Source organism: Dermacentor andersoni, chromosome 11 (genome assembly GCF_023375885.2).
Source record: "Dermacentor andersoni chromosome 11, qqDerAnde1_hic_scaffold, whole genome shotgun sequence".
Taxonomy (NCBI): domain Eukaryota; kingdom Metazoa; phylum Arthropoda; class Arachnida; order Ixodida; family Ixodidae; genus Dermacentor; species Dermacentor andersoni.
This window is the reverse complement of record NC_092824.1, coordinates 100,531,337-100,554,786: the sequence shown is the minus strand read 5'-3', so window position 1 is coordinate 100,554,786 and position 23,450 is coordinate 100,531,337. Positions and strand designations below refer to the sequence as shown.

General features: G+C 47.2%; 1 protein-coding gene and 1 long non-coding RNA gene across 2 annotated transcripts; both read right to left on the bottom strand.

Moving 5' to 3' along the window:
- Positions 1 to 244: 244 nt before the first annotated feature.
- Positions 245 to 7,126, bottom strand: LOC126539173 (uncharacterized). The gene is made up of 3 exons (XR_007601247.3): positions 5,800 to 7,126; positions 3,327 to 3,474; positions 245 to 492 (listed from the first exon to the last, which is right to left on the bottom strand). It is a non-coding gene; the product is annotated as an uncharacterized lncRNA (long non-coding RNA).
- Positions 7,127 to 9,753: 2,627 nt separating this feature from the next.
- Positions 9,754 to 23,275, bottom strand: LOC126539166 (A disintegrin and metalloproteinase with thrombospondin motifs 18-like). Its single transcript, XM_050185916.3, has 8 exons — positions 22,875 to 23,275; positions 21,683 to 21,800; positions 21,476 to 21,556; positions 20,185 to 20,331; positions 18,576 to 18,832; positions 16,882 to 17,041; positions 14,343 to 14,432; positions 9,754 to 11,958 (listed from the first exon to the last, which is right to left on the bottom strand). The coding sequence occupies exons 1-8, from the start codon at positions 23,234 to 23,236 to the stop codon at positions 11,767 to 11,769; spliced, it is 1,407 nt and encodes a 468-aa protein (XP_050041873.2). The 5' UTR covers positions 23,237 to 23,275; the 3' UTR covers positions 9,754 to 11,766.
- Between the last annotated feature and the right edge of the window lie 175 nt (positions 23,276 to 23,450).

The following is a 23,450-nucleotide window of genomic DNA, read 5'->3' as shown; positions in this document are numbered from 1 at the left end:
CTAACGCTGCTTAGAGACTTCTACCGACAACTTTGCAAAATTACCGCGCAGAAATAACTGATACTTAAATGTATAAATAAAAGGCCCGAGGATGGGGAAATAATGAAATTCGTGACGTTTTGGAAGACCAGAAAAAAAAAGAAGTTGGTCTTCAGTTCCTCCGTTGTAACAACCAACCTTTGGACCCCAAATAAACAACATCAGCGTGATGGAAGAACATTTTACCAGCACAATTTGACTGAGTGTTCCCTCTTTATTTGTTCCTTTATTATCAAGGCAGTGTCATCCCGTGTCAGTGGGGCGGTTTGCGCCTTGTATGCAGTCTACCACATGTCTTCTCCTTGAGCGCTATCCGCATAGTTCCCGGCGTTCCTCAGCCGTCGCGTCTTGGCACAGGGCCTCGGCTGGAGCCCTCGACGCGGGTCTGGGCCTCGGCGGGCACTGCTGCTTCGTGGTCCTCGTGAAGTGGTCGCCGACCACCGTCTGGATGAGCTGCAAACATACGTTTCCGAACTAGGAAAACACGGCACAAGGGAGCTTCTTTAGAGTGTCTCGATAATAAACTGAGGGACTTCATTCATTCATTCATTCATTCATTCATTCATTCATTCATTCATTCATTCATTCGTTCGTTCGTTCGTTCATTCATTCATTCGCTGCACAAGAAGTTCGCAAATTCAGCGCTCCTTTTGAGTGTTTTGTTAATAAATGGAGGCCTTTCACTGCATTCATTCATTTCCAACAAAAAAACACCGCACGTCCGTGTTTCTCTTGAGTGCCTGGTTAACGAATTGAGGTATTTTGTTGCGTTATTTAAAAAATAATTATTTCGGCGTACTTCTAAAGGCCGTTCTCCCATTTGCACAATACATGGAGGAAGGGAGGTGGGGAGAGGGTTCAAGAATAATTAGCACGCAAACTGGTGTGCAGGCGTTACGATTTCCTCACACTTAACAATTGTGAATTATCTTAAATGTGAGTAAGCAGCTAGTACAAGCAAGAAAGCCGCAGTGGCACCTAGATGAGGCACGACACCATCAAAATCTGGAGCGCGGCCCCGCCATGTGCAACGCCGCTTTTTTTTTCTTTCTTTTTTTAATGTACTCGGCGATCTCTACGCCCACCATTTTCCCCTCCTCTTCACCCATTTTCCAACCCCTACCATTTCTTTAGCAGTAAGCCGGTATTAAGACGAGCTAAGTTAAGGCAAACTATCGGATATAATGAACGCTGTACATTTAGTGAGTTTCCGAGAGCCCCAAAGTGAAACAAATTAGCTTAAAACAAAACGCTAATTCGGTTGAATCGAACTTCCTTGGTCTTACCGACGCCTGGTACTGGGCCGAGCGAAAGGCCCTGATCGGTAAACGTGGAGGCGACTCTGATAGCCACCGAAGAAGCAAGGGATGATTCTGTAAGCAAAAAACAGCTATGCAAGTGTCGGTGATGATGCGGAAAGCTGAAGGGCCGACACTAAAAACAGTGATTGAAAAAGCCCTCAATGTGCCTCTGCAGTCTAACGAATGTGGTGAGGCCACCGCCCAGCGGTGCTGACCACATCAATCTGATAATGGCCCGGATCCTCTGGTACGTTTTTTTTTTTCAGCAAATAAGAACAATTAAGACATGTTTATCGGGGGGGGGGGGGGTGCGGAGTATTCTGTAAGAGTCAGCCTTGTGGCCTGCCCATTTCGGCTTCTGCTGACTCGCGAGGGCCGCTCGTTTCGTCCTCTCTCTCGCAGCTACACCCAATCAGCAGCGTCCGAAATGGACAGTCTACTAGGTGGACTCTCATCAGCTTGAAGTGCATAAACCAATTCTTTGTACCATGAAAATCTAACAAATTACTTTTTAAGGCAAAAGCCGGTGTGCCCCACGAAGCGAAAAATCCAGCGTCCGGTGTTGACATCTGATGGCTAGAAAATTCACGTGATTCACGTGAAGACGTCACATTCCCGGCGCTGGACCTGCTGCAGCTCGCACTGCGAAATCCCACGGTGAACAGCCACGGCCTCGGCATAACGCCGTGGCCCACACCCAAAACTGGATTAAGGTGGATTGAGATGGATTAAGGTGAATTAAAGAGGATTAAGACGGTTGAAAGGGAAATATGGTGGATTAATGTTGGTACAAATTAGAGTAAGGTGGATTAGGATAGACTTTCAATTTAAGGTGATAATTTACACAAGTGTTATCGCTTTGGCATTCACGGTTTCGATTTACGTATGCTTCCAGTGCTCCTTGACTGTGCAATGCTTCTATGACTTTTGGTGTCCCTTATGAATCAAATGCATTTTCTTTCGCTATGAAAGCCATTGTATTCCGCAGATTTCTCAATTACCTGATAGACGACACGAATGTCAATCAGGTAATTAAATGTAAACGTTCAAAAACAGATATTGGTTGTGGTTCTTAGAGGCTGGAGGGCGTGCCGTAGGTATCTTAAGAGTGGGGAGCCTGCCTACGCACGTCTGGCTCAGGTTATTAGTCATCGAGAGTGTGCAGCGATGTCTTTGCCGGAGGCACAGCGCGTTGGCTGCCCGTCACTCCCTGACGTAAGCAGTGACGTCACCCAGAGGAGGATGGCTGCGCGCGCTGTTCCGCCTCCGCGTTTGTTTCGCATGCTCTCAGAGCTGCAATTTGCCGCTCTATAGATAGATATTTTTCAGAATGAAAAGTTGATTTTCCTTGTACAAAGAGCTCGCCTCAATTCCCAATAATGATGAGCCCGCTGAAATTAAATGTTCGAAGGTTAATTAGGAGATTTGTGCTAATTAGTGGCTCATTGCCACAAGCCACTTGTAACCGCCTAATCACCACGGCTGAAGGCATGTCTTCGCTGGACCCGTACTTTTATTTAAAAGTAGCAATTTTTAAATGTTGCTTATGTTATTCGTAGAAACACCCAAAATAGCGGCTCGCGATGATGACTGCCGCTGAAGTGCCATAGGTTCGCGAATGACATGGGCAACCGGAGACTGGGGGAAGCCAACGTTCCTGCAGTAAACTTAAGAGTATGATGATTATGATTATTAAGCGAAAAGATACGGTGAAACCGCACTTGCTTATAGGTAAGTTTGCCGGTGAAAATGAAGGGTACGTGTGGTATACTAAAGTGGAGATGTTCTCGCACGCGGAGGTTTTCAGGTTTCAATTGTTCAGGCCCGTTTAGGTGCCTTTAGAGCTGACTCCCGGGAGCAAGCCGTTTACGAGTTGTGTGACGGCATAGACAGAAAAAAAAATTTTTGAAAAGAGCTTCGAGCACTGGCACGGAATAAAGTAGTGCCACCGTGCTCAATTTTTTTTATCTCAATTGTCTGGTTTACCTGTGTACGAACAGTTGGCTCAGCATCGAAGAGGCGTGGTTGCCGAGGCCTCCTTGGTTCATGAGCCGCGTGGCACGTTCTCGTCGAACGAGGGAAAGGAGGGCGCGTACGGAAGCACCGCCAGGTGGCGGCCCTGAAGCAGCACGGTCTAGGATATTTTGGAAAAACATAAACTTATCAGGCAGGAGGTCAACAATAATACAACAACATATCCTAGGCTAAGAAGGAAACAAAGTGGAAGGAGGTGCGGTATTAAATTACATGCGAAAATTAACAGCCGAATCTTTTCAAGGCAACGACTAGGTTGTATCTGAGGGGAAAAAAAGAGCACGAAAGAGAACCAGATGAAAAAGGAGCTGGCCCTGAACAATTTCAACTAGAAGAAAGCCGAAGAAAATATTCTTAAGAGCACACCTACAGGGCTAGGCGAGATTCCAGTTAGGCTGATTAGTGAACTAGGACCAAAAAGCAAGGAAGTTCTGTTGAAAGCAGAACAAAAAAAAGACCTTAGAAGGTAGGCGAACACCAGATAGTTGACGATAAAGTCGAATGAATTTAATTTATGAAGGTAAAGGGGAAAAAGACAGAATTCACGCATGTATAGCGTTGACCACTATATCGGTAATGTACATATTAGCAATGCAGGCGATTAAATAAAAGCTGCAAGCATGACTAGTGAATAGTGTCATACTGGGAGAACTTCAGAATGGCTTCAGAATCGATAGGATGATAACCTGGATGATAATTTATCTGTCCTCATTTAAGGTATTGAAATATCCAGAGGAAAAAAAGGAGACCGCTATATGCGACCTTTTTTAGGCATTACAGGAGCGTATGACAACGTAGACCACAACATTTGTGGGATATTTTGGAAGGGGAAGGCTTAGGCGACGATCGTTTATAGATTTCGAAAGAGATTTACCTAGAAAATACAATTTGCGTTTAAAGGTAAGGGATGAGGAGCGAGGAGAAAGTTCAGAAAGTGAAAGTTTAGAAAGTGCCCTTTATCCCCACTTCTGTTTATGATGTACTAGGTAAGAATGGAAAGGGCACTAGAGCGAAGTAATGTGGGGTTTAATCTCTCATACAAACAGGCAGCAACAGTAGTAGAGCAGCAGCTTCCAGGTTTGTTTTATGCAGACGACACCATATTGCTAGCTAACAAGCAAAGTGAGATGCAACGTCTGGCTAATATCTGTGGACAGGAAGGCGAGGAGGCCTGAAATTCAGCGTTCAAAACTCAGGTGGTATAATACCCAATGAAAACAGTGAACAGACAGTTTCAATACAGGGCCTGGAAATACTTCGGGTAAAATAATGTAAATACCCTGGTATATAGATAAACGAAGGCAATATATATATATATATATGTATATATATATATATATATATATATATATATATATATATATATATATATATATATATATATATATATATATATATGGAAACACAGAAAAATACAATAACAGTAAAGTGGATGAGAAGTGCAGTCATGAAACACAGAGCGCTACAGGAACACAATAGGTACGAGTTGCTCCGAGGCGTGTATAAAGGTGCAATGGTTCGAAGAGTTACATTTGGAAATGCGGTTGTGTTTTTGAAATCAGGGGTACAATCAGGACTCGATGGAAACCAAAGGTAAGTGGGACGCTTTGCATTGGGAGCACACGGGAAGACTACAAGTGAAGCAATGCAGGGTGATGTAGGCTGGATAAGCTATGAAGTGACAGAAGCACACAGTAAAATTCATTATGAAGAACGACTGAGGGAATATGGAAGAAAGTAAATGGGCTGGGAGAGTGTACAAGTATTTGTACGTGAAAAACATCGATTCACAGTGGAGGAAAACAACTCGGAAGCTTATTAGCAATTATACGACCGGTATGGAGAGCAACATGGCAACAAAGAAGGTCAAGCGGAAAGTCAGAGAGGCTGAGATAATCTCGTGGGCGGCGGCAATGGAAAGGAAACCTGCTATGAGTAACAACTTAAGAGGAAAAAGCGAAATCATGAAAGAAACAATTTATGATAACTCAAACGAAAGCTCTTTACTTTTCGAAGCAAGATCAGGACGCCTTAGAACACGCACGTATAAAGCGAGATACAACAAGGAAGAAGAAGCATATGCTTGCTGAGGTAAAGCTAGGGAAATTATTGTGCATGCTTTATTAGAATGTGAAGAAATCTGCCCAGTGGTCGAATTAGGCGGCTCTGGCCTCCTTGAAGCCCTTAGGTTCAGCGAGAGCAGGAGGAAAGTAAACATGCCCGCAATAGAGATTAGTAAGAAGCGATCGGAGGATTAGTGGAAGTAGGGAAACGACAAACAACAGAGGCGTACAAAAACAAAGTTCCCAATAGGGGTCCAGAAAGTTTGGTGATGAGAATTCTTCGTGGTCTTTTTCTTCTTTTTTTTTAAATATAGGTAGGACTTTAGGCAATATAGTAACAAGAGCTTGGTGGCACAACTCACCACTCCGTTCCAAGGGAGACGCTTATAGCATCCATCCAGCATCCATCCGTCCATCCGGTCCACTGGGCGAACCCGAACTGTCCGGCGGCTGCCTAGCGGTCGAGAATATCACCGCGATTCAGGGCGACCGACTGCCAGTTCTCGACCAGAGAGTTCCCGAGACTGCACAAGGTTAACGCCGTTTGCTCTCTTCACGTCGCTGCATATAAGGCACCGCCGAGAATCGGTAAGTTAAGATGGAAACACAATATATGGTAGAAAGCGCCTTCAGACACTTCGAACGAGTAACAGTGGTGCTTATTTCGCTAAGCCATAAAAAAGTAGGTGAAACTACAGCACTTTCGAGACAGTTAAAATCACACGCATTATTAGGTACACATATCTCCCCTGCGTATGGTCTAACACTGCGGTGTATAATGCGTCATGATGAACGGCCAATGCCTGGTCATGAGTGCGACACAATTTACTGTACGCTTAGTCTAATTCCTAGGTTTATGTACGTATGTATTCCTATGTTTAGTTCGTGTTCTTCCTGATTATTTCATTCGTAGTTAATAATCAACTATTTAAGTACTATGTTTATAGCAGACATATCGAGATCATGTGTCAGAGCGACTTCAAAAACACAAATTTTAATTGTTTGCGACAAGCTATATTTTGCGCGGTTCTTTCCGTGTGTCCCGCTTGTCACGTGGTGTATTGTTATATTTGGAGGGCTTTCTTCTTACACAATTAAAACTGATCCCATTCGTAGTAGCCCTAAAGTCAAGTATCGATATGTCAGCCGTAAATATACTAATTAGAAAGTTAGTCGATAACTAATTACAAATTAATTAGTAAAACCACAAAACGTACGAGACACTCCTCCAAATTGCTGCTAACGACAAGTGATTGGTTTCATCCATGTAGATATAATTTAAAATACGCCATACGTCATACCATAACATGTCAAAATGCGGGCCGATGTTGAAAATAGTCGTCTAAAAATGTAAGCCGATCCCGAAGTTATTACGGTCAAAATTTAAAAAAAAAATATCAGGAGTCCGATGCTCCTACTCCCATCACGCGAGGAGTGACGCGGTAAAGTGCCGTGCGCAGCGACTCCGCTCCTATCTCATCCCTAACTTGCTCAGGAAGGCTGTCTTTTATCGGCTTCAGCTGAGGGTTGAATCCCCTTCCAAGATTTTTTTATACTCATTGATAATTACGTCTCTAGAGCGAAAAATCGGGACTCCGACACAGATGGGATTTTTCACTGTTCTGTAATGTTTATTTATTTACTTATTTATTTGTTCTTGTTCTTTGTTTGCCTGCTTGTTTGTTTGTTTGCTTAAAAATCCATCATCGTGATGGTGCAGCGGCAAAACGCAACAGTAGAGTTGCCTGACTATAGGCTTCCAGCACCACCCAACAGGAGAAGCACACCAAGCAGGCCGCCGCCGCAAGACCATGCACCATGGTAGTGGAAGTGCCCTTAACAACTTCGTTCTAAAAGAAAGGGGTGTGCATGGGAGGGAAACGAGCGTTTAACCAAAGGGAACTCACCTCCAGTACTGCCTCTGCTCATTGACCCGGGTCTCGTCGCAGTTGTCGCTGCTGCAGTTGTCCCGTCGCCTTGTCGAACGGGAACCGCTTTCGTCCCGTTCTGCGCCAACGTTTTCCCGGTTCCTTGGCGCTATATCACGCACCAGAGTATGTTGCAGGCAGGAAGCGTTCTGGGTACAATCCGACGGCGCGTTGCGCCGACTGTCGCGCTGCTCCAAAATACTGACCACTCACCCGCCTACTCTCCGGACGATGACTCCCGACTACTCCGACTACTCGCCGACTCACCCTTAATCTCCAACGATAAATTCAGCGACAGATCTGCGATAGAGGCGCTCGATCTTCTCAAGCTACCGAAGTTCTGCCTTGAGAACACACACTTTTGTGTTTCGGGATGTTGTCTACAAACAAGCGCACGGAACCGCGATGGGTGCTTCAACTTCACAGTTACGGCGGCTAACCTTGCCATCGAGTTAGTGGAGAAACGGGCTTTGACTTCCTTCGGCCGCTCCTCACCCCCACCCCCTCCCCCGAAAGATTTGTCTGCACTGTATTGATGTCTGTTTTTGCATCATCAAGAAGGAATCTTTCGATGCATTCCCGGCGGATCTAAACAGCATAGAGACAGCCATTCAGTTTACAACTGAAACGGAAGTCTATGGTCGTCTTCCTTTTCTAGATGTGCTGGTAGAAGGCAAAAAACGGCCGCCTTTCTTTTGGTGTCTTCAGGAAGGAGACGCACACCAGTCGCTCGTTACGAGTCTATTCACCAGGCCTGCCACAAACGCTCAATTACCTCCTCCTTGATAGAAAGAACGCATAGGATTTGATCCAGCGAAGATGACCTTGCCTCTGACCTGTTCAAAATGCACCGCGAGCTTCCCGGTTGCGTTTACCCTATTAGTTTTATTCATTCCGTAGAACGGCGCACAAGCAAATGGCGCTTTGTCGCGCACGATGCGGCCCCGGGCCCACGCAGCCGTCGCCTATGCGCCAAGGGGTCGGCGAGACGTTGGCACGGGTTCTGCGGACATTTGACGTACACGTGGCGCATGTTCCCGCCTGGAGCTGGTGCACGTGAAAGACCGGCTCAAGAAAGACAAGTTTCCAGTCGTTGTTTATAAAACTCCCTGCGTGACTATGTTTATTTCGGCAAAAGCGGAAATCTCGAAAGACGGCTGAAAGACCATATGAATGATGTCCGAAAGATGAACGTTCTCTCCAACGCACATACGAAGCACGTGGCAACTTCTGATCACATGATAATCAAAATCAAATTTACTTTTCTTGTTCGAACCCTTCTACCGCCCGATTCATCGGCGATGTCCCAGACTGCGTTTTGCACCCTTTCACTGAGGAACGACCAATCAACCAACACGTTAGCGTGCCCGGTCCGAGCGTCCGCGCCGATAGGCGTCGATAGTGCTCGAAGACATGTGCGCATATAGTGCATTTAATTCGTTTTGTACTAATGCGCAATGTGTTTAAGGGGCCTACGTACGAATAGATGAACTTGAAGGTACACCCGTGAGCAAAAGTATACTGACCACAGGGTTACCGAAAAAATACAGAATTTCTTTGTAATTGACACACATAAACGCAAACTGACAAGTGCACTAGAAAACTCATAATGCCAAGTTTGGCCTTCACTCTACTTTCAAGCTGCATTCGCCGACAGAGGAGAAAATGAGTTTTATCGCGCAATCCCTGGTCCGTATACTTTTGCTCGCGGGTGTACATACGCCAACACAGATAACGGGTTGCTGCTTATAGCCGAATGACATGTCTTATAAGGGTTATAAACGGGGAAAAAGTGCCTCAGAAAGGCTGGCCCCCGTTTCGATAAGAGGACCTATCTTCGTCAAAGGCGGCCTCGTCATCCTCGGCATGTTAGTTTTAAAGGGTTAGTAGAGTGACGTCAAGTGCGGTTGTTGTCGGTGGCGGCTTCTTGTAAAGGGAGAGGTCTCAAAGAGAATGAGCGCTGTCACCTGACGTCTGTAAGCGTGGTTCCTAAGACGAGGGGACAAGAGCGGGAGAGTGGGATGGCGGGGAGAAAAGAAAGAAAAGGAAAGAATGGCATGGGAAGGTGTTCGGGAAGCAAGAGGTAAGGGAGCATTCAGGGGCGTCGTTGGCGGCATGTTTTTGTGGCTTTAGAAGAGCCGGTCAGGCGGTCAGTGCGCGAGTAACAAAGACGTAAAAATACATCAGTTGAAAGAATTACCTGAGTAGCGTAGCAGCAATGCGTCGGGTAGTTTTGAAGGAGCTAAGATGGCGACAAGGAGTCTGGGGTGCAATACATGGGGTAGCTGGAAGGCAGCGGTATGGTCTTTGCAGGGACGTTCTGTCAGCCCCTTTCTTGATTTTGGATGTTTTATAAGAAACCTTTAAAAATATTGCAGGGTTACATACTTCACTCGTGCACATTCTTTATTGCATAATTGTCACAACGCTGCGGAAAAAGCCCAAGAGGCCTACACGATCGGAAGACATCATTTCGCAATTATATGCGTATGCTCTAGCAGTAGAGTTCTGTTTCGTTATCTGCATATGGCACTCATACGTTTCACATCACCAGGAGAGCATCGCCACCACAATCCCCGCCACAAGGGGTCGGCCAGTGTCACATGGCGCACGGTCCTGAACACCCCCGGTGGCGCTAGGTGACTTGCATAGTTTTGATAGATTACATACGCTACCTAGAAAGCATGCGCAGCATGGGCAGCTGGGCTGTGCCTCTGAAACGTATAGCCAGGCATTTAAATTGATGAATTCGATTCTGGACTTTTACGTGCCAAAACCACGACACGATTATGAGGCACGCCGTAGCGGGAGACTCCGGATTGATTTTGACTACCTGGGATTCTTTAACGAACACTCAATGCACGGCACACGTTTTTGGGTTTTTCTTTTTTTTTTTTTTTGCATTTCGCTCCCGTCGAAATGCGGCCGCTGCGACCAGGATTTGATCCCGTGACCTTGTGCTTGGCCGCACAAAGCCAGGCATGTAAGACTATTATTACAATTTTTTCTCTTTTTTTGACTAATTTTGACCAAACGTGGTGCTTTAACGTGCACCCACTGTACAGTACACGAGCGTTCTTGCATTGCGCCCCCGTCGGAATGCGGCCTTCGCGACGGAATCGAACCCACGACCTCGAGCTGAGCAACGCAACGGCGTAGCCGCTAAGCTACCGCGGCGGGACGTGAGGATGAGGGGGGGGGGGGGAGGTAACGCAGGCGATAACCGACCGCAGTATACAACCTGCAAGCACTGCAGGTTGGCGACAACTGCCCAATTTTAGCCACTACTTGCCACCAGGTTCGGCAGGCCGTCATTTCGTGGCCCAAACTAGCTAGAAGTGGCGGCACACTGCCACTTCCTTTTGTTATGCGCTGTACATGTTAATGGCATGCTTTTAATTGAATTTTCTTAAAGCTAATTTCATTGCAATGCGCGCACGAAGTCTTTAACACATCAAATTTATTCGTTTAGAAATGTACGTCGCTCGAAACATCGAGAGCAAGAAATTCGGAAGCACGGTGATGCACAATTGGGTAGCATCACCTCTTCTCGTCAAGTATGTGAAGCCGCGTGGTTGCTCTGCGTTTGCATGTAAAATAAGCTTTAAACAAACGCGTTTTTCAAGGTGCTCCTTAATGAAGATTGTGCTTACTAGCCTGTCGAACAATAAGGTGTAAAAGCGTATAAGCGTGCCGCGCATCCAGCCCACATGTGCTATGTTTTAAAGCAAATACCTTTCGTTGGCCCGTTTTCGTGGTTGAAATTTCACCGCCCATGCGAAGGGCGCGTAATGTCGTGCGGCCGAGTTCGTTGAGACGCACATGCGGTCGCGCGAGAGCTCTGTGACGTCCGATAGGTTTACATGCTGTGGTGAAGTGCCCGGGAAGGACAGACTCTCCTGCTTTCTCGCTGCCCTTCCCCAGAGTGACAGCTGTGGGAGAGGGCTCGGGCGGGAGAGGAAGATGGCAGTCGTCTTCCACGCAAGCGCTCGCGCCGCTGTAGGCAATGGGGACGACAACGCGCGTATGAAGCATCGGCTTACATGTTAGCCACTTGCACTGCCGCTACAGATGCTCTGCTTAACGGCTCGTTCGAACCTTTGCGAGACGTGGCGCCTGGAGCTGTGCCGAACGACGGGGAATTGTGTGCGCTGCGTGGCTTCAATCGGCGTGAGCTGAACGTGATACTTTAGAAATCGACATATAGAGAATGCCGTTGTTGATTCGCTATCCATATACGCACGCAATTTCGCTATCCATATGCTACACTACAAAGTTGCCTCGTAGCAATGGGCTTCTGTGATACACACGTCGCTATTCACGCCTTAAATGGCGCGGAAACTGTCAACAGATACGCACATTAGCACGTGGCGTGAGAAGTCGCAAGCGCAACGCTTCCGCTCAGAACCACCTAGAAATCCCTTGACGGAACCAGCGGTCCCAAATGTTCGTGATGTCGGGGAAGAGGCCAGGGTTGCGTCGCCTCGGCACTGGGGTCGTCTTGGTAGTCTTAGTGGTTCGAGTGGCCGTTTTCAACGTAGCCGCGCTGCCGCCATCTTGAGCTGCGACCACGCACGAGCCCTCGCGGCAGTACTGCGTTCGACAGAAAGAACGAATAAGGCATGTGATTAATCAGGAATTCGAGCGATGATGATTCGCATTCGCAAACAAAAATGCCAAGCACAATGCTGGAACTACGTTCGTTCGTTCGTTCGTTCGTTCGTTCGTTCGTTCGTTCGTTCGTTCGTTCGTTCGTTCGTTCGTTCGTTTGTTCGTTCGTTCGTTCGTTCGTTCGTTCATTCGTTCATTCGTTCGTTCGTTCGTGCGTTCTTTCTATCTTTCTTTCGTTCTTTCTTTCGTTCTTTCGTTCGTTCGTTCGTTCATTCGTTCGTTCGTTCGTGCGTTCTTTCTATCTTTCTTTCTTTCGTTCTTTCGTTCGTTCGTTCGTTCGTTCGTTCGTTCGTTCGTTCTTTCTTTCTTTCGTTCTTTCGTTCGTTCGTTCGTTCGTTCGTTCGTTCGTTCGTTCGTTCGTTCGTTCGTTCGTTCGTTCGTTCGTTCGTTCGTTCGTTCGTTCGTTCGTTCGTTCGTTCGTTCGTTCGTTCGCTCGCTTACTGAGCAGCGCTACACTGTAGCAGTTTCTTCGTCTGACACACAGTTGACTCGGGAACGAACCTTCGGGTGAAAGGGGCGAGTTTGTGTTAACGGTTTTTATTGTGATAGAAATTATACGGACATTCCAAGCAAATTTTTGCCATCGTCATCGCCATCGCCGTGACGTTCCGTCTATATTTAGGTATAGGTATGCTATATGCTATGCCATGTTATATGACATGCGCTATATGCGAGTTACATTTCGACACCATTCCATCACTAAAGCTGCTCATAACAGGTTTTACATTTTTGAGAATGGTATTCCTCAGAATTTGGAAATTGCAGCCCACAAACAAATGTCATGAAATAAAACACCGACAGGGCATGCCTTTTATCTTAAATCTTGTCTGACTTAAATCTTAAAAGTGCGAAACAATAACAGGGCTCAAACCTTCAGATGACGTAATTTTGTTGGCGCGGCTTTGCATTACCTTTGGCATCGGCCCAAGAAAGATATTTCAAACGCACTAGATACGTAAAAGTGGTGGTAAACTAGCTAAGAAACGCGTTGGCTTTAATTAATAAATACAAATGAAATTGTCCGATCAGGATTCAGACAGAGGACTCCTAGCACAACAGCTCGTGTTTACTTAGTCAGGTTACGTTTACTTCAATTCATAATGCCACTGCAGCTACGAGGCTTACACTTCCCGTAATATTCTAATATGTTGCTATCAAATTCATTGCTTTACCCTTATGGCGGAACTGTGATTTCTCCCCTTTTTTTTTCGGCTCCTGACTGATTTAACGTGCGGCCGCCACTGTATTCCCTACTACGGAAGGTTGTAGAAGACCGGTAACAGCTACCAATGCAAAATAATTTGCACATCCCTTAGCGCTATGAAAAGGTCTGTAGACTGCTCGATTTCCTTCCAGCTGCTCTTCCGGGGGCGCGACGGGAACGGAGTGATAGGGCGCGGTCCGGTATGCCGCTAGTTACGCTTGCCCCTTTCATCTCCTCCTTCCCCATTCACCTGCCGCTTGCTTTCCTCCTTTCTTCCAGTTTCAAATAGGTAGGCGCGCTTTGCGGGGCACATGTTTATTTATTTATTTTATTTCTTTATTCAAGTACCCTAAAGGCCCGGGCAGGCGTTACATTAACTTTAAAGACATGCGGTATACACTTTAGACAAGACAGGACAAGCCCCTCGATTTGTCTCCTTTCCTCGTACACGTCTTTGTGCGCTAATACAGTTCCAAGGCGCAAGTAAACCAACTAGCCCAGTGGTACATTCTGTTACACATACGGTACAAACAAGCTGCCCCACCCTGTCCTAAATATATCTCTATACCCCTCTTCATTATCCCTCTACCATCGCGCGGCGGTCGATTTCGCGGCCGAGTGTAACTTCACCGTATGTGCAGACGTGCGTGGGTTTGCGTTCGCGTTCATGTTTATTGTGACGCGCTCTAACCGCAGACTGTTCTTTGTGGGGTTAATATTGGGATAGCTAGCAGGACCGATGTTTGGGCTAGTTGGTTAAAATGCACACATTAATTCTGGGGTGTTGCGCGTCAAAATAACGATGCGATTTTGAGGAACGCCGCGGTTGGAGACTTCGGATCGATGTTGACCACATGAAATTCCTTGACGTGCACCTAAATCTAGGCATACGAGCGCTTTCGTTTTTTTTTTCTTTTCTTTCCGGCTTCATAAGCATTACTCTGTAACCGCGAACGAACCTGCCACCTCGAGCACAGCAACGCAATACGCCATAGCCACTAGGCTACCGCAGCTGGCTGAACTCGTTGGCGACGATTCGTACTCATCTTTTATATTTTTTTTTAACTACGCAACTCAGTGAATATAAGGGACGTGGATATACCTTTCCAGCGGCACAGGTTGTGCCATCCAGAGCGGGGTGCGCCAAACTAGCCCACTGCCCTGCCTGGCACCACAGTTCCTGGCACACGTCCTACAGACAGAGAGAGAGAGAGAGAAAGTATGTGTGTGTAATCAGTATCTCAGAGTAAGGCACTGTAAGTAGATCGCTACACATTTAGTAAACGAGAGCGTCTCTAAGGCAACCTATCTTAATCGCACACGACACGCCGAGGAATGGCACATCATCCGTGCGCGCGCGCGTGCGCTTGCCCAGCATAAGTGTAAAATGTAGCGTTACGCATTACCAACACTGCCGCAGGCAATTAAATGATGGTAACTTTTCCCGGTAAAATGATAAAGTTCCTTTCCAACCGGAGCATACGTGCTTTGGGACACATTATACTCAAATCATTGTTTCTTCCCGCAGCGTTTTCACCGGACCGCTCCGCGTAATGGCTAACGACGATGTGAACACGTGTAGGGCAATAATAAAGAAACAATAAAGAGAAAGACTAAGTTAGTTTAGGCTGACAAATTATTCTTTCGAAGGTACATATTCTTTAACTTCACGGTAATAGGTTGTTTCCTGAGAAAAAAGAAATGAAAGTCAAAATACCATTTTTCGTGCAGCTGCCATGCGTGTCGAGAATACAGCCTTTACTGTGGACTTGCCCAGCTACAACCCCAGTTAGACGCCATCATGACGCACAAGCCAATGACAGCCTGCAAGACGAAGGCGGCCTACAGACCCAGCTCAACGTAACCTCCTATCAAACACTCCTTTCTTACATTTGGGAAGCCGGTAACTTAGAGTTTCTGCTAAGAGTACACGAGCGTGACGATATTTTGCTGTGAAGCTGTATACGGCTAGCCGATTCGTCCATCCGTCTGTCGCCTGCACGACGAAAACCCCTCCGGCGCAACCCCGTGCGCATGCGCGAAATAAAATGGAGAAAGAGAGCGCGCGATTTCCTGCACCAGTAATGACGTCGTTGCTCTCCGTCGCAGCCTAGTGCGCGCGCAGCAGTTTTTCTCCGGCTCCGAAATGGGTAGGCCACGTGTCATGCGCATTCACTACTGAGGAGCAGGCAGCCTTCGATCAGCAACGCCGCGAGCAGAACCGGGAACGAGTTCGTCTACGCAGTGCCGATGCTGCAACCCGGGTACAAGAACAGGCTCGACAAACTCACGCAGCAACTACGTACCGAGGATCCGGCAGCCCACCAAGCCGTCGTTTAATGAACCGTCGGGATTAACCCAGTAATAAACACCGGGGCCGCACGTTTCAGCTTCGCTGGTTAAACCTCTGTACGGAGTGCTTGGGCGGTAATGTTTCCCCATCCCCTCGCAGGCCTTCGACAAAGACGCCGACCAGCAATAAAGACGTTTTCAACGCGATAGGGTCTAAAGGCCCAGTCGCAGCTAAATTCGGCATCGGCGTCGGACGTCCAGTGCCGACCGTCTTAAGAGCATACCCAACCACGCAGGTCCTCCGTATAGCGCAGAGACACTACTGAACTAACTGAATTTCTCAAAGTAAAATGCGTCAGAAAAATCGTAAAGTACGACACACAACCTACAGACATGATAGCGTCGGATTGTAATTTGAATATACGAGAAAACATAATCATGTTACCCGGAAACGCAAACAGAAACTACTTTTTTTTGCAACATTCGTACCATTCATAGCGCGGCCTGCGCGGTTCCTTGCAACACCAGGCAGATGGCGCTCGCCTCCACGCATCCGCGGCCCATGCAAGAGGCTGCGTTTCTATCAGAAAATTCGTATTCGTGCATAGCGTTCGCCGTAAGCGTATCCAGGTAAACATTACGCTTACATAAACTGCAGTTGCTGGGAAGCGTGAGAAGCAGTCATGAATCTTTTAATGCTATCGCGCTTCACTCTTAAACGCAAAGCTTAAGCGTACTCCAAATTTTTACTCCACTTACCGACAAAAAATAATTACGCCGTAATAATTCATTACGTCATGGACTGGCTCGTGCAGAAACTCCAAGTCAGCGTCGCCAAATGTCTGTCGTATTTTCGCGCCTTTTCCAACTTATCCACTCTCCTCTCACGGCAAGATCTTTTTCTTCTTCATTTTCGAAAGGTAATTTACTGATACAGTCCCAAGTGATTTTTCTATTTAGTGGCCTTTAAGAATACGCAGCTTTGGGAAATGAACAGACGCACAGTTAGCGTACGCTTTCAGCCCTGGCGAACGAAAAGGCGTCGAGAGTTCAGACTGTGCGCAGTCAGTCTCACAAACTTTATTTCTTTCATGGTGGAGGCAGTACGCTAAGGTTGAATCAGCGCGCGAATGCCACTTTGCCACCCCTAGCTAAAGCTCCCCAATGTTCCTACTGAGACAGCGGCACGTTCTCGCGGAATTCTGTTAGCTCAGCGACGCTATTCATGCCCTGTGCAGTCTCCAGCTGCCTAATTAGAGTTGTACCGCAAAGTGAGCTGGTTGGCCGAGTTGTGAACGTAACAGCAAATAAAGACGTAAACTAAGTCCTTCTATGTAAGTGCAGCTTACATTGAAGGGGCTCTTGGACGAAGTGTACGCGATGTACTTTGTTCCCAGCGCCAGCTTGCACTGGTCGTCCGCCGGAAACACCTGGCCAGGGAGCGGGTCTTCGCTCAACTTCTCAACTGGGTGACTGGTCTTCGACGCCAGGCAGGACGACGTTCGGCTCCTGCAACAGGAAGTCACACGTGAGTCGCCAAGGGCCGTAATACCATACCGTTTCTCCATTCCCTATGTAGCCTTTGGCTGAAGATGCAACGTTCTCGAGTGACCATACTGTAAGAACAAAATAAAGTTGAATACCCCTACGCCTACTGAAATTGATGCTGCTGCCACTACTACTAGAACTATTATTACTACTAGCTACTGCTACTACTACAGCTACTATGACTACTGATGCTACTGCTACTAGACTGCACCGCCTCTTCTTCAAATGACTTCCAGTACTACTACTAGTACTACCACTACTTCTACTTGTGCACCTATTCCTCCTGTTGCTGCAACTGCTACTACGGCTGCTGATGCTACTTACTACTACTACTACTACTACTACTACTACTACTACTACTACTACTACTACTACTACTACTACTACAACTACTACTACTACTACTACTACTACTAACACTATTATGTTATTGGCGATCCTTTCGATCGTCCGTTCACTTTCACATACACGCGCGCGGGGCATACAACGCAATGCCGCACTGTAAACATTCGTTGGCGTCACGGTATTTCAGCGGTGCACAATTATATTTCGCTGCACGGCAAAGAAACATATGGACAATAAATAAAGGACAGGAAGCTTAAAGCGAGAGCTATATGTTCAAGGGTCTCAACTCTCTGCGCCAGCGTTGTACAGGTATGGTCACGTGCCACATACGCGCGCGCGCACGTACAAAAATCTAATCGCGATGGATGGTCGAAAGGGGAATCGAATGAATAATTAGAGATAGGCGTAAAATACCTTACAATTAAGCATCCTGCCAGATGCACCTAGAGCCCACTAACTGCAAGCGTAACATATCGTGTTCAGTGGCGAACTAGTCCTAGTACCTGTTCTGCTTAACTGCCTTTTCAAGCAGTTTTAATTCGTTCTTCAGTTATGAGAGGATATGTTCGTAAACAAGCGACACGGCTTTGAAATAAATTTTGTTGGACTTAAAGCTTAAATTTATTCTAAAGCAGTAAATAGTATAAACGTTCGTATGAATAGTTCGTTTTCCTTATTTATTTATTTATTTATTTATTTATTTATTTATTTATTTATATAATTTATTTATTTTTACATTAGCCCTACATAACTGTGCGTCCGCCGTGACCAGGAATCGAACCCACGACCGCGTTCTCAGCAGATGAACGGTATAGCCCTTGAGGAACCGAGGCAGGCCGTCTATAGATTGAGAACACTAATAAAGCTTATAGGATGTCTGCACACAGCATTTAAACCTGTAGTTTTACGCTTTTTATCAGCTATTCTCTACAGACTGTGTTCAAAAAACCAGTTAGAAAGTCTATATATATAGACCTCAAATATCTTTTGTTGGAAGGAGATCTGTATTAGGCACACAGAAGGACCAATCTGAAGGGAGACACACTAGCCAGCTTCACAGGTCATTCGAACATGGACTGTGCAATAACTATCCCATAAATCCCGTTGCACTCAGCCGTTTCTTTATGACCAAGGACGCGACAGCACTCACTTGAGAAAGTCGTCGAGGTATTGTCTCGAGCAGGCAGACCAGCTGGTCCTTCCTGCGCCTACGCTGGGTGACATGATGAAGCGGCTCGGGTTACATCTGTTTCCGGTTCCGTCGTGATCCATGCCCAGATTGTGCCCCATCTCGTGCGCCGCCTCCAGGGCCGCCTGGAAGTTCTCCGCCTGGATGATGCTGCAGCTGAAGCGGCACTGGCACATGCCTCCCACAAACGCCAGACCTATCACGTTGTTGCTCTTGCCCTGCATGCACGCGTGCGATGTGCGGATAAGCTGCACGTCTGCAAAGAGGGCACTGGGTTCTTGAATTTTTTTTTTATTTCAATAGCGCCCGGCCGAATTGCCGCCGTCCGCGTCTGGCGTCGGCGTCGCCGTGAGGTTCCACAAAAACCAAATGCAATAAGACAGCGGCCGCACGCCGTATGCTGGAGGTGTGAGGGAAAACATACGAGGGTGAGCGGCGAAGGGCAGTGGCTGGGTGCGGCGGCGTCTTCTCGCGCACGCAAGGGAGGAAAGTGGGGAATGTGCGCGCCGACTCTTCGCGCAAGCAAGAGGGGCAAGCGGGGAGACATGCACGCGCTAGGAGGGATGTGGGAATTAATTGGGCAGGTTAGCATGCATCTCCGCTTCTACTCCGGCCGCGACTGCGCATGCTACGAGTGAGCGCAGCCGCGCGCGTCCTATCCTGCAAGTAATTTGTGGTGAGTTCGAAGGCTAGGCAACCTGAGATAGTAGATGGCTTCGCGTGCGCTGTGTTCTCGCTCGCCTAGTTCGCGTTGAAGCGAGATGCAGCAGGAAAGAAAATTCACTCGTCGCTGCTGCCGCTCTTCATCATGCCAGCGTTCTGACAGCGAGGGTCCGCGGTCATCGAGTGAGATGTGTTCGCGTTTGCCAGCGTTCTGACAGCGAGTGTCTGCGTTCATCGAGTGAGATGTGTCCGAGTTTGCAGCGTTCTGACAGCAAGTGTCCATGGCCATAGAGTGATATGTGTTTGAGTTTGCCTGTGTACGCGTGACATCATGCTTGTTAACTTAGTAAGCGAATGTTTACAGTAGATTATACAGCTGATAAAATAACTAACCTTACTGCGTATTGCTGTCTAATAATTTGCTATCGCAATCAATGCTTCGCCTTTCGGGCGAAACAGCGACTTTTTCAGCCTATAGGTAGTTCAAAGAAACTTCACAGACAACGTGAGCCATAGTCAATGACAACATCATTACGCGGTCGCAGCCAGACTTGAGCACCGTTGCATAAGCCCCTGACTAATCGCTACCTGTATACATCGTTATGTCTGCTAATTCGTTTCCCCGGAGTTGGCCAGAGAACTAAGTTTCACAGGTGAAGTTTTCACATTTTTAAGATTACATTATACAAAGTGGAGGCCAAGTCTGGAGAGCGCGCACGCAATAAGGAATTTCAGGCCCGACAGCGCCATCGTGTTTTCATACATTCCCAGTCCGGGTCTAGCTACCGGCTGTAAGATTACTTCGCTATAACAGACAATTTACTACATCGAGGCTCCTTAAAGAATGCGATCCGACTTTTACGCCGCACGCTAGAGCAAATGGTGCCCACATTCAAGCAATACGCACACTGTGTAGGTCGAGTCCGGACATCAGTATCGCGTGGTCCCACTGTCCACGTCCTTGGCTGGCCGCTTCCTTGTTTCGCCTGCACTGCCACGTGCAGAAGTTGTCTAAGTAGTCGTCGATCTCACCACCGGCAGTGCTGGGACCAGACTGCGATGATAGAGTATGCATTTGCATTAACTGCGTAGCGCAATCTGGATGCTTGCTTTGACCGCTGCGGGCACATGCAAGTGCATAGCGCCTGCATGGTTCGGTAATTTTCTGATACGTACACGAAGTGGATTAAAGACAGTGATAACATCGTGACATCTATGACGTCACATGGATACTCGAAATTATACAAAATGGTGGAACAAGCTTGATGTTTGTTACTAAGTTATTTCTTATCCGCACCGGAGAGCACAATATAGAAAGTTCCGGAAGCGTGACCTGAAAGCCTAGATTGATGTAATGATTCCCGCAGTCTATCGACAATATTAGTCGAAATAATAACAATTAAAGCCCTCGTCGAATAACCAGCAGGCTGAACGGTATATTCAACTGAAGTTACCCTAAGGCCACGTATGAGTCTCTATAGCCCAGAAAGCAACGCGGTAGTTGATGCACTTCCTGAATCTTAATGTGCACTTCCATATGTGAACAACTCGCTAGCGTTTTCTCTGTCCCTCTCCTTGCACGCTTTTATTTAGTTTCATCGCTTTACCGATGTCCCTGTAGATAGGGTAGAAAACCAGACTTGCGTCTGGTCGATGTCCCTGCCCTTTCTTCTCTCTCGCCGAAAGGTTACCTGCCACGACACGAATGCCATGCGGCTTCCGCATGACATTCATGTCGTGGCCAATTGCCTTCGTTGACCAGTTGCCTTCACCCAATATGATCACATACTCGTGACGCTTGCGGCAGAAAGGATGTTCCACATCCGCCGCCAAGGCTTGTGAGTGGTGGCACTGGCTAACACTCCCAAGGTTAGATGTAGTAGTAAAACATAAATTCGCAAGAAAGTGGATGGGGAAACGGCGCCGCGGTAGCTCAACTGATTAGAGCATCGCACACGTAACGCGAAGACGTGGGATCATTCCTCACCTGCAGCAAGTTGTTTTTTCATCCACTTTCACTTTCATTAATTTATCATTTCTTTAATTTCAATTAGTACGTACAATTAATTTCCCCGATGTTGTCCTTGGCGTATTTGTTTGTTGGCCTCTCATAATACGATTAATAATAATCGGGCCCCTCGGTTAACCCCTTTCTTCTCGTTCGTGCGTCTTCCGCAGTAATTCCCGCAAGACCTCACCCTCGAGTCGAGGACTTCAAGGTGGACGATATCCAGCCCGATCGGTATTCCAAGTGACCTGTACTCCAGAATAAGCTGGATCTGCAACGAAAAGGTAACGAGAAACGTATTTCAGAGAGGTGTTTCGATATAGTTAAACTCCCAAATAGAAATGTAACGCCACTAAGGGCCTCATTTGGCTGGGTCGCTTGGTTGGTGAACGCCCACCTGTTCCAGCATGGCTATTAGCCGCTTGTGCAGCTCGTTCTCGTTGGGACTTCTGTTCCTGAGAGCGGCATCCACGAAGACTGCCAGCTCGATGGCACGACGATTGGACGCAGTAGCTCTGCAGATGAAGTACCGGTCATCATCATCATCATCATCATCATCATCAAACACAACAACCACAACCTAGTGTGCTTTAAACTTTACTGCTCCTTACTCAATGCACAGACGCTAACCTTCATTGTGTTGTAAAATCACGAAAAATTGGCCGAGATTGAGAGATAGAAAGATACATGGGATGGGAAAGGTAGCGAGGTCAACCGGAAGAGATTCTTGTTTGCCACCCTGCACTGGAGGAAGTGAAAAGGAAAATCAAACACGGAGTTTAAATGTGCTTGCAGCTTTGCCTTCCTCATAAAGTCTTGTATCCATCCACATGTTTATAACAACTTTATCACAAATATGTATATTATTATTATTGATCGAGCAAACAATACCGGGTAATTATTATTTATCTCAGGAACACATATTGCATATATAGCTGGACGCTTAAAACCAGCAGAAAAATCTGAACGAGCCTGAGTAGTTTCATCAAAATTCGTAAAGAAATGGCAAATTATCCCCACAACACATGCCCCCCACCATCTTTAAATTGCCAGTATAAGCATTAGAGACCCTAAAGCAACGCTCAGAGGCAACGATCTACAGAGGCATGACCGTAACGAAACTCATCGATTAGCAGGGCGATCTTGGGGTTGGTATGTACGACATCCGAATGACAATGTGCAATTTTATGGTTATAATACTACAAAAAAAAAACGTCACAACGGTAAAAGCCCTTTCCAAAGAAGTACAGCAGTCCCAAAGAGTTATACGAATAGGTGAAAAGTACGAACAGGCGCAACGACAGATCATGCAAGAACTTCAGTAAATTTCTATAATGGGAATCCGCTTGAATCCACGTGCTTAAGTCAGCAGGGCAGGTAACTGCGGGGCGCAGTCTCTCTCGCAAAGCACCCGCACAATGAGTACCAAGTGCGACATTTGCTCTTAAGGTGAACAGCACGGAAGAGCGACGGACATGAACGTATGGACACGAGACGTAACTAGGCTCAAACGAACCGGCAATGCGGTACGTCACGAAGTGGATAGAACAGATCCAAGAGGGAAACCTCGTGCTCGAATGGCGGCTTACCTGCGTCTTCTGGTGGACAGCTTGCTCCAAGAGGTCAGCAACTTGGACGTTGAAGGTACGCGGCGCACCACGTGTCTTCCTTCGTCTTCGCTTCTGTCGGCGACACCCCCACTGCGGTTCCGGTTGGGGGCCACCGAGATCGCTTCACCCTGAGCCGTGATAATCATGGCGTGCACTTCCTTGTCGCCGGGACACGCAATCACCACCGCCCTGCCCGTACCGCTGACACCCTGTTCGTAGACGGCGCCTTCGAAGGTGCAGTTGGCCGGCGACACCCCAGGTCCGGCGAAGGACTCGATGGCAGCCCGCTTACGCCGAAGCGGCACGTACAACCTGCGCTCTCCGGTGCGCAGTGACAGCATTTCTGGCCTGATGGCCACTCGTGCGTGCTCGTCGGGGAGTTCTGGTTCCTGAGTGAAAAAGAAAGTAAGTTGAGGCGAACGCTCTGTTTGTGTAGTAACAGGTATGTACAGGGCAAAGTTTGTCAGCGCGCTTGTTGCTTCAACGTAACTTCAAGTCGTGCGCCAAGTTACGAAAATACCTGGACGGATGGGGAAAATCACAGACACGTGACAC